At 40.0% G+C, this 16,234-nt stretch overlaps 1 protein-coding gene across 6 annotated transcripts in view; it reads left to right on the top strand.

Moving 5' to 3' along the window:
* Positions 1 to 15,382, top strand: part of ctnnd1 (catenin (cadherin-associated protein), delta 1) — a 31,724-nt gene extending 16,342 nt beyond the window's left edge. For 3 of the 6 annotated variants that reach the window (XM_085460321.1, XM_085460326.1, XM_085460322.1), the window contains 14 exons: positions 345 to 495; positions 2,112 to 2,313; positions 5,385 to 5,502; positions 5,644 to 5,800; positions 6,571 to 6,588; positions 6,908 to 6,973; positions 8,394 to 8,521; positions 10,047 to 10,197; positions 10,339 to 10,534; positions 10,669 to 10,853; positions 11,612 to 11,659; positions 11,968 to 12,050; positions 12,813 to 12,867; positions 13,322 to 15,382. In XM_085460321.1, the coding sequence (XP_085316447.1) occupies positions 345 to 495; positions 2,112 to 2,313; positions 5,385 to 5,502; positions 5,644 to 5,800; positions 6,571 to 6,588; positions 6,908 to 6,973; positions 8,394 to 8,521; positions 10,047 to 10,197; positions 10,339 to 10,534; positions 10,669 to 10,853; positions 11,612 to 11,659; positions 11,968 to 12,050; positions 12,813 to 12,867; positions 13,322 to 13,380 (1,617 nt within the window). In that variant the 3' untranslated portion in view covers positions 13,381 to 15,382. Of the gene's footprint in view, positions 1 to 344; positions 496 to 2,111; positions 2,314 to 5,384; positions 5,503 to 5,643; positions 5,801 to 6,570; positions 6,589 to 6,907; positions 6,974 to 8,393; positions 8,522 to 10,046; positions 10,198 to 10,338; positions 10,535 to 10,668; positions 10,854 to 11,611; positions 11,660 to 11,967; positions 12,051 to 12,812; positions 12,910 to 13,321 lie in introns of those variants that run through there. The other 3 variants (XM_085460323.1, XM_085460325.1, XM_085460324.1) reach the window with 3 other exon arrangements.
* Positions 15,383 to 16,234: the final 852 nt, after the last annotated feature.

The raw sequence follows: 16,234 nt of genomic DNA, 5'->3' as shown, positions 1-16,234 counted from the left end.
AAAAAAAAAGTTTCCTTATATATAATTAATTAAACTGTGCATTATGAAAAGCTACGCCAGTGGAGACCAAGAACAAAACTATGAGTCTTGAAATGAGCATAATAGCTCCCCTTTAACATTTCTTTAATGTGTAAATGTGTACAAAATGCAGCCTGCTAATTTACCACTAATTGTAGTAATTACTCATATGAGGAGCTCTGCCAAGACCTATTTAATGCGTGTAGTACAGTTTCGAGGTCATGACTGTTTCTTGCTAGCACACTCCATGCATTTGAAATCGATGCCTTCAAGTACCACTCCATCGTGGCTGATGGCCCATTAAGCTGTGCTTGTGTATGTTACAGGTTCACTACGCAGCCTGTGGCGCACTAAAGAACATCTCATATGGCAAAGATCAAGACAATAAGATTGCCATCAAGAACTGCGATGGCGTCCCGGCTCTGATCAGGCTGCTGAGGAAGACTCATGACCAGGATCTGACAGACGTTATCACAGGTACACGGTGCATAGAGATCCTGGGCTCTGTTTTCAGTCTTGTTCAGTGTGGTTGTTTACTTTTGTTAAGGTGGCTATTAGTAATTTAGTTAATGTGTGCCAATTTAGCTTTTTCATACTAGATAAAGCTGACAATTGCCACCAGTTGGACAGCTATTGGACATGACGTTGCAACCCAACAGAAGTAATTTAGCCAACTGGCAGCAATCCCACCAAGAACCATGCAGCTCCCTGCAAAAGCTCCACAATCCTACACCAAGATAAACTTTAATATAAAATGTACACAAAGGAAAGAGAAATTTTGTCAGGTCAGGATTTAAAACAGATTGTCTATTTAACGTTTGTACTAATACATAGAACTGTCATACAACCTTATTTAAACTGTGCATTTTAAATGGGCAATAGGCTACATTGTTGCTTTTCATTGTGCAATCAACATTTATTTCATAATGTTATGGCTGTAGAATTGATGACACTGCCAAGGTTTAATGTGACAATGATGTTAGCTTCGCTTTCACAGTGCAGCTCTGTCTGCCTCTGGGACCAAATCTCCACATTGCACAACCAAAATAGTAAGTCGGTAGGGCTTTTGTTTTCCATGGAAACTCCTGGTAGCTAAATATGGAAAAACTATCGGGGGGGGAAAAAGTCTTCTGTTGCAGGAGGCAGAAAAAGGGAGGGAGTGATGCAACCAAAAGTAAAGCAAATAAACCTTGGACAGCCAATGTCTTGAACCTAAGAGGGATCAAAAGCCACATCAAGTTGGCATTGTGCCAAAAAGAAATAATGTAGCTCCTGCTTACTTATTAGCCAGCCCAGCGTTTTTAAAATATTTTTTGGAAGGGCTCGGTTTATTCATTTGCTATAGGATTCCTGAGTTTGCTGAAACCTTCAGTACTTTTAAGTTTAAAACACAAGAAGACTTGATGATGATCAAAATATAGTCCACAGGGTATATCCTGCATATAAAAAATGTTGGCACTCATGGACGACATTGGCCCTCCCCCAAAGAAAATGTTACGAAGGCTGTGATAAATCTTTAACCAGTGTTTTTAATGTTTAATTTACTCAGGCTTAAACTCAACTTTTTATGATGTAAAAGAAAAACACTTACATTTCTTTTGAGTAAGCCAGCGTAGTCACCCCACAAAGGCCTGCTTGAGCCAAGAAAAACCCTGAACTGACTGTAGGATGTATGTAAACTTGTGTGGAAATAAAGTGGGTGTATTGCATATTTTCTTATTTTCTGTCACACACCGAGGTGTTACAGTACTCCAATATTGATGACAACTGTTATACTAATGTGCAAAAATCAGTCATTGGGTGATTCCAATCATTTCAGTTGAGTCAGGCAGCACAGACTCTTCCTCGTTCCTTTGGGACCAGTCACACTTGCATGTGTAGCCACCACACAAAGGCTCAGTCCATTATAGTAATAATATATTTGTGCTTTATTAGAAAACAATATTTACAAAGTTTTAAGAATTTCTCAGTGATATCAGTTGCAGGAAAAGTGCAAAATTCTCACTGAATCTTCTCGTCTGGTTTGGGTTTTTTTTTTTTTTTTTTGTATGTTTTAAAAAAACAAACATTTTTTTTCTTCTTCTCCCCTGAAGGAACGCTGTGGAACTTGTCGTCTCATGATTCTGTGAAAATGGAGATTGTGGACCATGCATTGCACGCCCTCTCCGACGAGGTGATGGTTCCCCATTCAGGCTGGGAGCGAGGGAGCAACGGAGCAGGTGGTGGGGAGGAAAACTGCAAGCCCAGACATCTTGAATGGGAGACTGCCCTCACCAACACAGCAGGCTGCCTGAGGTATGGAGCAAAGGAAGGATGGAAGCAACATTAGAGAAGCAAGATATGTAGCTGGGAAAAGAAAGTGGAAAGTTGCCAGGTCAACAGACTGACAGAGCAGTGGGATGTGTGAGGGAGGATGGAAGCAATGATGCGCTAACAGAGCAGAAGAGCAGGAAATGCATCATGGAGTAGGCATAGTGAAGATGGAGAATGATGGTAGAGTCATAATAAAAAAAAATACTGAAGACAAATGTCTTCAGTCAGATTAAACTCAAAACTTTTTTTCTTTAAAAAAAAAAAATCAGAGCTCTATTTACTTGGTCTTTATAAGATGCTATGTGTAAATACATACATGTGTAGGAGAAGCATGTTTTAATTAAAACAATCTTTTCTGTAGAAGGAACAAAAACTCCAAGCAGATTCAAAAATTCAGACTTAAAAAAGTGAGTATATTGGAGTGATGCATCAAAGATATTTTTCATGTTAAAGACTCTTACTCTAATTACTAGTACATATAAACACTTCTGGGTTAAATGTCAGTTATATATCAAAGAAAAGAAAAATTGCCCAGTAACTGAGCTATCAGGAGGGGAGGGTGGGGTGACAGGAAGGGAATTTCAGAGATTACTGGGAGGGGGGCAAGCAGAGGACAGTGGGGCATTGACTTTTCTAGTATAAACAGTATGTTCAGGCCTGTCTCTGTTATCTGTGATTTCCCTCAGCCATAAGTCTAATTATAAAAGGGTTACTTGCAGGTGTGGAAACGCATCTTATCTTGAGGATTTAGAAAGTTCAGTATTTACAGAAATGGTCTGGACAGCATCTGAATTGTTTTAAGTTAACTTGGCACTATATACCCACTTCAGCAGCTCAGTTATTTATGCATTCTATGATATTTTCTCATTTTTCATATTGTATGACAGTTTGGACCCAAGCAGCACCATCTACAATTCAGCCTGTGGTATCCTTATATAACCAATCTTTAAAAATAATGGATAAAAAAAATCTGTTCGGTGGCATCGCTGTCACATTTTAAAGAAATATAATCTACTTAGTTTTAAGAGTTTTAATCATCTGTGTTTTCTTAAATTAGTTTTTAAATGTATAAATAGGGTGGCCCCAGAGTGTCTCAATAGATACATCCAGAGACAAGATAGTAATCGTATTACTAGGAGTAAGGTGAACGGCAACTGCAAGATATTATATCGCAGGTCTACATTCGGTCAGTCAGCTTTTTCTATAAAGGCTTGCCACCTGTGGAACACACTTCCAACCGATATCAAATTGATTACAGACATTAGATCCTTTACACTGAAGGTTAAAGTGTGGTTAAAGGGAAATCAAAGTTGTAGTCATTTTAACTAATGATTTTAATTTTATTTTAAATTATTGTCTATTAATTGTAATTGTATTCATGATGTAATATGGTTTTATGAAAATGTATGTTTTATTGTAAAATGTATCTATTTAGATTGTAAGCCCAACAAGAGACAATTGTTGAAAATTAGCAGCAGCTATAAACCTATGTGCGGTACATCAGTTTCATGTCTTGCACTTGAACTATGTTAAACCGCACTGTCCCTTTTAAATGAATAAATTCAAAATTTCAGCCTGACATTACGCAGGAGATGCCAGAGCTAAACAATCTCTTAAAAATTGGGCGGTTGTACTAGCATGTTTGTGACATAGTTAGTGCTGGGTCACTACGCCTTTTGACCCAGACAATTGTAGCACGTTGTAATTGGCCTTCCTGCAGCCAAACTCTGCAATTTCTCAGCTCACGTTGTTCAGACCAGTTGAAGAGTAGAGCTCACACGGAGTGGGAATGCCAAGCTCCTACAAGCTTTTGTCCATTTCTAATTCCACTTAACAATATTCAGACAAACAAGAACGCTCTCTTCATTGTTGCCAAATAGACGGGGAGTGTTGTGCAGAGATTTTGTGTCAGTGAAGCTTCAGTTGCACTGCTGGGTTTAGTGGTTAATTTAAGGTCATTATGAGTGCAGTTTGTTTTGCCTTAATGGATATGTATACACGCAGCAATATGAGTGCCTTAATTATAGTATAAATTATAGCCAGTTTTGGGCATGTGGTAGCCACTATCTACATATGGGTCATTGAAACGATGAGTGTGTCATTTCTGTTTAAAGCTATTTTTTTTTTCCAATTCAAGACTTGTAGGAGATCTTTGACAGAGAACTTGTTTTCTGCAGAGTATTTAATGACTATATTTACTCAGGAAATTCCTCTTTAAGTTTTAATACTTAGTGGATTTTCCTGAAAATATTCATCTCTGTGACTGTAAACCTAACCTTTAGTTTCACTTTATGATTTCGTGTCACTTCACTATCGAACTGTAAACGACAGATGGAAGGCAGAGTTAAACTTTTATGGCTCCAGAAGTCATGCAGGCATATCGTGAACAGTGGCACACATGTTTAATGTCTGCTTATGTGGCTTCTTTTATAGCTAAGGTTAGTGAAGAGGATTAGGGTCAAACACTATTTTATTTACATATGTAAATAGATATTGTCTTGCTTTTTTCCGTTTGTTTGAAATAAGTTTAGCAAATTTCAAGCGTTGTTTTTTGAAAACCGGGACACTCTTTTTCTTTTTCCTGCCGCTGTCCTGATTTGATTCGGTCAGCATTTTTTATTTTAAATGTGTGCCTACCGCAGCATGTAAATAAACTTCTCAAACTATGTAGTGAAGTCAGATGAGTGCCCTGTGCAGTGAAAGAGAATGTGTCCTGGTATTATGTGAAAGGGTGTGTCTGCCGACGGGAAACATAAAAGACAAAAGGCCACGACACTCAGTTTTCCAGCTCTCTTGAATCTTTTAAGTGCGGCTGAGTCAGAGAGCAGTTGAGAAAATTGGCCCAGAGATGTAACTCGATCTTGTCAAACTGTACTCTCTTTGTAAACTAGTACATTTAACAGGAGTTTCATTCAAACTTAATGGGGGTGTGCTCGGGCATTATGTGCTGGAATCCTTTTGTAGTCACTATAGCAGACTCCTTCCGCTCCCCTTTAACCTCTTCTAATCTGCGTTCTTCTTTCTCCTCTTTTTAACTTTCCTCTCGATTAAAGAAATGTGAGTTCAGAGCGAAGTGAGGCGAGGAGGAAGCTCAGGGAGTGCACGGGATTGGTCGACTCGCTCATGTACATTGTCAAGTCCCAGATTGACTGTAAAGATGTGGACAACAAGGTATGTGGATTTCTGATTGATTAAATCCTTTGACACCTTTGTTTGATCCTTGTTGCTTTTGTGTGTTCAGTAACATTTACCTGTGAATTTACAATGAGAAAGGCGGCGTTTTGATTCTTAACTTTCTCTCCATCTCTGCAGTTGACAGAGAACTGTGTGTGTCTGCTGAGGAACCTGTCCTACCAAGTGCACCGTGAAATCCCCAACCCTGAGCGCTACCTGGAGGCCACACCAAACCACCAAGGCCCCGCCTACTCCAGCAATAAGGGCAGTTGCTTCGGTTCCCGCAAGAGCAAAGGTGTGTGCCTTAGACAGACAGAGATAGCGTAGTTTTCATTCAGTATCGAGAGCATTTGGTGAGGTCACATCATCTCACTGAGCTGATACTTGCACATACACACAATCTTAGACAAACACATTACACAAACAAAGCCAGTCATCAGCACAGGAATGTTAACCCCTCCCCCCCTTAGAGAAATCTTATCCTCTCTTCAGCTGCTCTGTTTGTGTTTCACCGAGAGTATTGATTTGTTTTTGTCAGACTACAGCCCCCACTACAATTTGCTGGCTTTGTATTACAAAGTCAATTGCAACAACCATGTGTTAATGCTGGTATAAATATGTCAAATGTTTAGTTTTTTAGTTTTATTTTTTTCCCTTTATTTCTGATTTGACTCTTTATTTTTAGAAGATAGTGACTGATGATATAAGAGTGAGTGGTGAGGTGGTAGGGCACAACTAAACTCAGACTGCTGCAGGTAGTTATTATGTGTTTGTAGCTACTCTACACTTGTACGTTATTAATACATTTGATGTACAATTTTATGTGAATATGAAATTGTTTGGTTTGGGCGTTTCCCTGCATTTGCTTTATCTGGCCTTCATACATGGCATGTCACATGCTGATTCTGTGTGGTGGCAGTGCTGCTTTTGGGGTGTAAACAGGTGTTTACTGAGTGACTCAATTACGGCTGCTTTCCTTTTTACTTAAATGCTCTCTCTTCCTCCTGTTCTGCTGCTCTTCTCTTTCCCCTCCCTGCCCTACATCCTCCTTCGGCCTGGCTGCAGATGAGTGGTTTTCCAAAGGTAAGCTTTCTTTACCTGGCTATGCACTTTACTTCTGCTTTGTACTTTTGTCTTGGAGTGGGTGCAGTAGGATCATGGCTTAGATAACAGAAATGTTTTACTAGCACTAACATGGCCTATTTCTTAATAGCGGAACACTTGTAGAAAGTGCACTGTAGTTTTTAAATCTTCATGTTTGCCCTGACGAGCACGTGTCTAACCAAATCAGAACACATGTACTAACAGCGCATGTGTCAGTCTGAAACAGCCATCACACTCGGTGTCAACAGCAGATTGTTTTGGCATTTTTGTTGATGTTAATGTTTAATGTTGCTTCCAGGAAGGAAAGATGAGGATACAGCTGATGATACAATAGACATTCCAAAAAGGACCTCACCTGCTCAAGGTAAGCAAAGGCTCTATGAACACCTTTTATTGAATTAAGCCTTTATAGAAATGGGGTTCAAAACACTGAACGTGTTGTGGTGACAGCGGTCTCTCATTCAGACGTAATCCACCTTTAGATGACTGTTTGCCACAGCTCCATTCACAGGCAGACATGTAGAGAGGATGTCATAGTACACCTGAGATATCTCTTATTTGTTACAAATGCCAGGTAAACTTGGTGGTTTTTTTGACACCAAATATGTTGTCAACTGATAAAGCGCTCGGACTTCTGAAAATGTAGTTTGCTCTGGCTTTGCTACTGCACGCGCAGTTTGATGTAAGCTGTACCTCGCTCCATCCACATGGACTCAGAAGACCACTCTTTTTGATTGCAAATGGCAATAATGCATCAGCAATTGGTGATGCATTGATTATAGTATACTTTCTGTAATTAGAATTTGGAAACAAAATTTTGTGACATACGACCGTTATTGCAATACAGCTTAGAATAATCTACAGGACAAAAATCTAAATCTGGACCATGAATACTCATGAGATGATGTCCTGTTGAGCAGAGGGGTCATGTAAGGGCAACCAATGTGAGCGCTAAAAGAAAGACAGGAAGTGGATGTGGACAGTAAAGGAAATGAGTTACAGCCTTTGCTTTTTGAAAGTTTTGCAGATTTCTGCCTCTCTTGTCGTTTTCGACTTCATACGTCATCATAACGTGCTTCTGGAATGAGCTGTTGTTGTTGTGCACTTCTTCATGGGAGATTAGGAGTAGTGGATGTTGTTTGCATTCATGTGGAAACAATCTCACAGACAGACACACACGGGATCTCTGCCCTTTTCTCTGATTGGACTCGCTGTGCTTTAAGAGGCTTTCAGGACACCACAACAGAGACGTTCTCTCTATCGCAGGGTTTGATGTAAAGGAAGATTTATTATACTATGACAAATGTAGGTGTGATAGTGGTCAGGCTCCTCCTGCGCTGGTGAGTCTTCTGCTTCTCCATCAATCGTCTCTGCTGTTTTAAGAGTTAATATTTGGAGGAAGATCTTCTGTCCAAGGCTTTTGGAGCTTAATGAGCAGACAGTTGGGCACCATTTGTTTTGTCTCTACTGAAGCCCTTACAGAGTGCCTATCGGCTTGATGATAGTATAGACGTTTGCTGTGTTCTTATCTGGAGGGTGGCATAAAGAAAACTGTCTGTGTACTTGGATAAAGAATAGATATCACTCAATCTTGATACCGCATTCAGGAACACTTATCCTGTTTGATTTTCAAGAATTACTACTTAACATATCCCTGCACATATTGTTCAATAATTAATATGTCTGTATTTTATACTCCTGAAAGATTATTTCTTTATGAAGGACCTGTTACATTATCAATGTTCCCATCACACACGTGTCCACTCTCTGCCTGTTTCCTGTAGGCTATGAGCTCTTGTATCAGCCGGAGGTGGTTCGCATCTACATGTCTCTGGTGAAGGAGTCCCAAAACGCCACAGTGTTGGAAGCTTCAGCTGGAGCTATTCAGAACCTGTGCGCTGGACACTGGACTGTAAGAACTGCCATCTATACTGATCTTTTTCGATTTTACAGTACCAGAACTTTATGTGCTAAGTAAATAAACCAGATTGGGAAGTCTGAATAAATGGTGCTGTTTTAACATTAGTCATTGCAATCAAAGGTTATTTCAGGAACATTAGTGAACACTCTATGTGAGGATTTGTATTAGATTTGTCTGTTCTTAGAGGTTATCTGTAATGTAACACACAATTATTTTGACTTTGTGCACATGAGAAAAATCACAGTGGTATTTGTTTAGTCAACACTCCACCTAAAGAGCTGAAGTATTGGTTTACTGGTTGATCTACATTCCTATGCTTACATATGGCCTAGAGCTACAGGTCAAAGCAGCAGAAACAAGCTTCCTCTGAAGGTTGGATTCAGCTTTAGAGAGAGGGTGATAAACTCAGTTATTTGAGAGGGTCTCCGAGCTGCTAGTTCTCTTACATCAAAAGCAACAACTCACTGGATGGTAACAACTCATCCAGTCCACACATGCAAAAAATCAAACCGTAGGTGTCCCTAAATTATTATGTGCAATAATTAGAAATGACAGAGGGAAAAGGTATTGAACTCCTGAAGAAAGGGAGGTGTGGAACATCATGACACGCCTGAAATCTATCAGTAATGGAGCCATAATACAGAAGTGGACAGCATTTAGAGAAGCCTGTGAAATACTTGGAAAATATAGTCTGGTCAGATGCGACTAAAATGGAACTCTTTTGGTACCATAATAAACACCATGTTTAGAGGTCAAAAGGCACCGCAACTCATCCCAAAAACACCACAACAGCAGTGAAGTTTGGAGGTGGGAACAACATGGTATGGGGCTGTTTTTCAGCAAATGGTACTGGCACGCTTCATATAATTGAAGAAAAGATCGATGGAAACTGAGATATTCTTTATGAAAATCTGCTGCCATCTACCAGGATGATGAAGATGAAACGAGGGGGGGGGGGGGCGTTTCAGCAACACAATATTCCCAAACACAGCCAAGGAAACTCATGGTTGGTTTCAGAGAAGGAAAAATAACGCTGCTAGAATGGCCCAGCCAATCGCCTGACCTGAATCTAACTAAAAACCTTTAGAAAGAACTAAAGCTTAGATTTCGAAAGACCGCTTGTGTGGAAGACTGGCGCAAAATCACACCTGCAACTAGTTTCTCCCCACAGGAGACATCTCGAAGCGGTCATCCCCAACCACTTTTGTAGCAAGTATTAAATGAATTTCAGTCGGTGTGTTCACGAACATCTATCTTTGACTTCTTTGCATGTGTGGAGTGGATGTGTTGTTATCAACATCTGGTGATAATTTCATATCAGTGACAGCTTTAGAAATATATTTACTTAGAAAATTGGTGATGTATCCAATACTTATTTTACCCTGTGTAAGTAGCGTTTGACAGGTAACGGTAACCCACTGAGTGAAAAGTCTGTTAAAAACCAAGCACGAGATTTAGCAGCAATGGTCGTTAAGATGGTCTTCTAAATCAATAAAAGCACTTTGTGTGTCTGTAGTATGGCAGATGCATCCGTGCCTTGGTGCGCAGGGAGAAAGGTTTATCCATGATGACGGAGCAGCTGGCTCATAACAACGACCGCGTAGTCCGAGCCATGTCCGGAGCCCTTCGCAACCTGGCCATTGATGGACGAAACAAAGAGCTACTAGGTGACACATTTAACTCTTTGTCTAACTGAGCTTCAGTAAAAAGGTTTTAACCAGAGTTTAAAAAAAAATCCCCAGCTTTATTACATACCAGTGTTAGCAGTTGTAAGTATGCTGCAATCTTAATCTTCCCTGTGTTGTCAGGTAAACATGCGGTGCCTAACCTGGTAAATAACCTGCCTGGTGCTGGTCAGAGTCAGCCAGTGCGAGCAGTGTCAGAAGAGACAGTGGTGTCTATACTGAGCACGCTCCATGAGGTGCTGGGCTCCAGTGTGGAAGCAGCCAAGACTCTCAGGGCTGCTAATGGCATCGAGAGACTGGTGCTCATCAACAAGGATGGGTACGCAGTGACAGATGGATACAGATCATTTGGATAATTTTTTTCTGTCCACGTTTTAGAGCATCTTGAAATTGCTATAACGGGTTATTTTCATAAATTGCACCTTTCTCCCTCTCTGTCCCTCTCGTCTTTAGTAATCGTTCAGATCGGGAGGTGCGTGGAGCTGGCCTAGTGCTGCAGACAGTTTGGGGCTACAAGGACCTGCGGCGCACTTTGGAAAAGGATGGCTGGAAGAAGACAGATTTCATGGTCAACTTAAACCCTCCCACCAACAAACCCAACGGATATGAGGAAAGCACTCTGCCGCTTATAGACAAAGGTCAGTGGTAGGAGTCAAAATAGCCGCCACTTTGCTTAAAAGGTTTCAGTGTAATGATTGTTACCAGTCTTCTTGTTTTTATAAAATAAATGATGTAGTGGTGTCAGTTGTTATTCAAATTGGCCTTTTAAGTATCTATTCAGAGTTTCACATAATTTCCGTCTTAGATCTCTCTAAACTTGAGTCTGAATGATTCCTCTGCATGAATGCAACTCGGACGTTGATTGTGCAGAATGATAACGGGCTGTTTGCTGATATGGAGTTACTCATCTCAGCCAACTTTCGATTCATTACATTTACAGCTTTGCCACATGGGGAATTTTCAAGAATAGTGAAAGCATATTTGATCTGCACTGCCTCCCAGTCAGTTTTCTAAGTGATTTTTGCATGTTTTTGTTTTTTACTGTGTGTGTGGGACCTGCCTGACTCCTCCCTGAGTACTGAGGTCAGGTTTAAGGTATAGAAGGGACCGGGCCTCCGGAAGTGTGTGGCAATTTTTCTTGAAATGTCAACACAGGACATTTTTAGTACTGATTTAAAAACCGTTTCATTCTTTGAATTTCAAAGTAGACTGAATGTGGACATTTGCTTTTACTTTTGTTTTAGTTGTGGTGATTTATTTAGTTGTTTATTTATTTATTTTTTACCTGTTGAGCACTTTGGTTGCATTAAAAAATGTATTTGTCTCGACTTAATTCTTTAGAATTACAGAGCAATACATGTATTTCTGACTGTTTTAATATTTCTCTGACACACAGGTGGCAAAAGTGACCGGGAAATGATTCCAATGAATGACATGGGACCAGGCAAGTGTGCAAACACAAAACACACAAACAGATACAACTGACAGAAGAGCTGTCCGACATGCCTTTGCTTTCATTGGCATCAAGTCATCACTGACTTCCAGCTGCTGCCTTTGAGTCAGCACAGCGGACCATCTGCCTCTGTCCCTAGGATCCTCCTCTGTCACACTAACCCACTGCATGTCTTCCTTCACTACATCATAAATCTCCTCTGCGGTCTTCTTCTTTTTCTCTTTCCTGCCAGCTCCATATTCTACGCCCTTTGTGTATTTATCGGAAGTACCAATTAAACACGTGCTTCTCCTCTTCAGATGCCTACTCCACACTGGACCAGACGGGGAGAAGGAACACTCTGGATAACACACTCGGACCTACTGACAAAGATTTAGATCAGGTATCGGCCAACCTCATGACACACACTGACACTCCTCACACCTTTGCCTAGAGACATAAGCCCGCATGTCTGCACCTTTACTGAGAATTTACTGCCTCACTCCTAACATGCACTTTGCTCTTTGCTACATCTCTCTCCTGACCCCAATGTAACGTAATGCTCACTTAATTTTTAAAGTTATCTAGCCAGTTCACACCTTGTTGTTGTTGTTTTTGATTATAAATGGAATATTTTGGGGTTGAGGATTGCTGATCCGAGAAGCCAAAATCACCGAGCTGTGCTATAGCTGCAGTGCTTCACCTGACTTTAGGCGCCATCTGAGTTCAGTCTGCGCTCTCACAAGCTGCTAAAGTTGTTGTTCAATGAATGTAAAGGGCAAAAACTATTAATGGTGTTAATTTCACACACTGGTTTCCCAGAAAGTTACCGTGTGAATGGACATGTTCTCACACACACCCACAGGCAGCATGTTGATGCATGTCTCAGTACAGCACAGGAGTTGATCTTTATCTTGTGCGTTATTTCTCACCCTTGTCCCTTTTTTCCAACCTTAAAACAGGACCTAACATTGCACTAACATGTCGCAACTCTTCTGTCTTTCGTCATCCTGAACTCCCTCCACTTTTCCCCCTTCTGTGTCTACTCACCTCCTCTTTGGATTTTCACACTAAACCCTCTTTATTCACCCACTCCTTTGGACTCTTATCTCTCCTCATCTTTATCTGTCCTTCTCTCCTCTTACTTTTTCTCTCTCTCTCCCAGGGAGGGATGTATGGGGAGAGGCAGGCCTCCTTGCCTCTAATGGATTCTTACGATGGTTAGGCTACACCCACTGTGTCACACTGCATGTCACCGCATGGTATGTGTGTCCCACTGGCTGCTCTCACAACTCACCGCATGGCCTAATATTAGTTTTGTAGTAAGATTTGTGAATATTTGTGTGTTTCTAATTGTGATTTGGATTTTTAATGAGCTTCCATTTTACTATTTTTAGACTGTTTTGCTCCCCCTGCTGGTGAAAAGTGTCAAATCTTTATTTTTTGTGGTTCCTTGGATCTTATATACACATATTTTTTGTTACCTCTGCTTTGCACAGTTTGTAATTTTTCGTTTTGTCCAATGTTAAGTAACGTTTTTACTCACTGTATTGTATTTTTTAAATAATAAATTTTTCTTTAAAAGTGTGATTCTTTCCACCCAGGCATGGCTGCCTCGCCCTTAGCCGCTCCATGTGATCCGTTCACACACTTGTACCTCTTCTTCTCTTGCAGAAAAACTGATTGTGTGCATCACAAGACGACAGCCTCCTCCCACTTACTGCCCTTGCTGAACTGACAATGGGGGACTACCGCTACACTACCGACATGACTAAACTTCATCCCTTACACTCACTCTCTTGCAGCTTCTCTTCTTCCCTCTCTCTCTGTTACATTCCTCCATTGCAGTTCAAACACTCGAATGAAACCATATGGAAAACTGACGATGCTCTGCATTCCCTGTTGACAGCCGGATGTGACACTACGACCACTTGACTCCAAAACCACTCCATCAGCACTACAGCTTGCTTGGACAACACTAATGCTCTCTTTCTTTGAGACTGTGGCTTCTTTGGTATTTTCTCAGAGGTCAGAGCAAAGACTAATTAAACAAATTAAAAAGGAACTGTTGGAATCATATCAGGACACTTTATGGTGAGATTTTCCATAAATGGCTAACACACTCTGTTTTGAAGAAATCAAGGTTTTCTCTCTCTCTCTCTTTCCTTAATGGTCACACACTACAAAATATGAGTAATTTCCTACCGCTGGGATCTTGTATTTATCTGTCTAATTAGATATGTGTACAGCTTCTGCTTCTGTTTTGGTAGCGGTTGTTCCTCTACTCGCTTTGCTGTGTACTTTTAGTTACGTACGCGTGCCAAATGACACTGCTACTGCTGTGACTGCCACTGCTAACGCGCAACATGGCACACTCAGACTTTTCTCCAGCAGCCACACTGAAAACTTGTCATCCGCTTTGTTCTGTTGGCATCTTGTGTTGGTGACAGCCCAAAGATGCACGGGCGTGCTGCTTTTTTCTGCATTTGATTGTGATGATCCACAACTGTACAAGGTTAGTTATACAGCCAGAAATAAAGCAGACGAATGATTCTCCTCCTCCTCCTTGTTGGAACAGACGGCAATTTCTAAAGTGATCTTTCTGTTAAATGCACCCCCCTTTTTCTTGGTAATTCTTAGTGGATATCTCAAGGATCCGGTGGGCGCATTTCCTTATCTGCAGGTCCATAATCTTATGAATGTGTACATATGCAAGATTGTCTTTAATCGTGGGCTAACTGGAGTGCCTCGCTTATTCAGGATGGGTCTCATGGGTGTGTCCAGCGTGACCTGGGTAACTGGTCAAGTTGTTGTTTTTTTTTGTTTTGTTTTTTCACAGCAGCGTACAATTTGGGAGTACTGTATATAGAACTCAGAAGTTTTTATTCTGCAAGAATATGCGATCTTGTATGTTATTGGATATTTCTTTTTTTTATTTTTTTTTAAATTAAACTCTTGAGTTCTGTATAACTCACTGCTTCACAAATCCATAACCTGCCTGGCTTTAAGACTACAGATCGACACAGTGCTGTCTGTTTTTTTTTTTTTTTTTTTGCCCACATTTCTTTAGTACGATGTTTGTTCTGAAGAGGAATGCTTATTCTTAGTGCCGAGTGAGATGTAGATACTTACTGCGTGGATGATTAAAAGAAGCACTACGGGGTTGTAAAGTGTGATTTTTCTTTTCTTTTTTTAACCTCCTTTTTTCATGGCAGTTGAAATATGACAGCCTCCTTTTCTCAAATTAACGAGCTGTCTTCAAGATTGGACTGACTGAAAGATGAAAATGATAGCGAGCGAGGGCTAGTGTTAGAAAGAGAGGCATAGACCAGAATCTATTAGATAAAATCAAGAAAAAAGTAAAAGCACATTTAAACTATATATACAAGAGAATATTTGTTAATTTTAATGGTTTTATGTATTATTATTTTTTATATATATATTGATTTGGGTTCAATTGTTTTGGGTGCTCTGGGTGAATGCATATGCAATCTTTTTTTTTTTTTTTCTTTTTTTGTTTGATTGAAAACAGTTTGTCTTAATTGAAAGCAAAACCAAGTTAGCTGAACAGAAATCCTCCAACGCCATCATCAGATACACTAATGGGAAGGAAAAAACCAGATTGTTGACTAATGTAATCTCTTTGCCTTGGCTCTTAAAGTTGCACATTCTCATTTATGAATGAATTATGTAACTAGCAATAATGTTTTTAATAAAAAAGAAAATTATTTCTCAGTGCCCGTGTTTTCTTTTTTCAGATTCTATTTATTTATTTATTTTTAAATGGGAACAAGGAGATGTTTATGATTTTTGTAGTCACTCAGTATCATTTACTTGTGGTTATTATAGTTGAAAGTGGGGGTAATAAAAACTAGACTACAAAAAAAAGTATTTTCTACTTTTAAAAACATATTGAGGAAATTAAGTAGCAGTAATTTAAGCATGAGAAGGAAATGGTCCAGACTTTTAGTGACACTGTAGGATTTCCACATGGCTGCGAGTCAGGTGACCAAATTCCAGCCAATTAAAATTGGGACACTAATTCTGAGCCATTTATAATGTGAAGGATAAATTCCATTTGAAAGCAACATTCCTGACGCCCTCACTGCGTAAACTTAAAGAGCATACATTACAGCCAGCATTATTCCTTATGTAGGTCTCCCTTTACTCATGTAGTCTCCTTTGTACATGTTTCTGCTGCTGTTTCATCTACAAAACCTTTGGCGTCTGAGGGGAAACATCCATCATTTTATTTCTTTTCTTTTTTGTTTTTAATCCAAAATTGTTTTTTTGTTGCGTTTGCTTTTTTTGTGGTAGTATTTGCCATATTCCACATAATTCTGCATATTTTGTGACTTGAAATGTTTTTTCACCTTCTGCTGTAAAGCATTGGCAGAATAACCACGACGACAACCTTTAACCTTTAAGGTGGTTGGGAACAACAGGACTGGTCCTGTGAGACTTCAAGTTCCAGACAGAGAATCTGCTACTGGCCAACCAACCACACATAGTGGTGGCTGACAAGGAGAAGACCGTAGTTGTGATAGTTATGGTGATGACCAATGGATGCCGACATCAGGAAGAAGG

This window comes from Copadichromis virginalis, linkage group LG6 (genome assembly GCF_057382275.1).
Source record: "Copadichromis virginalis isolate Kocher_CV1m ecotype Utaka linkage group LG6, C_Virginalis_male_GT1.1, whole genome shotgun sequence".
In the NCBI taxonomy this organism is placed as follows: domain Eukaryota; kingdom Metazoa; phylum Chordata; class Actinopteri; order Cichliformes; family Cichlidae; genus Copadichromis; species Copadichromis virginalis.
This window is presented reverse-complemented; position numbering and strand designations above follow the sequence as displayed.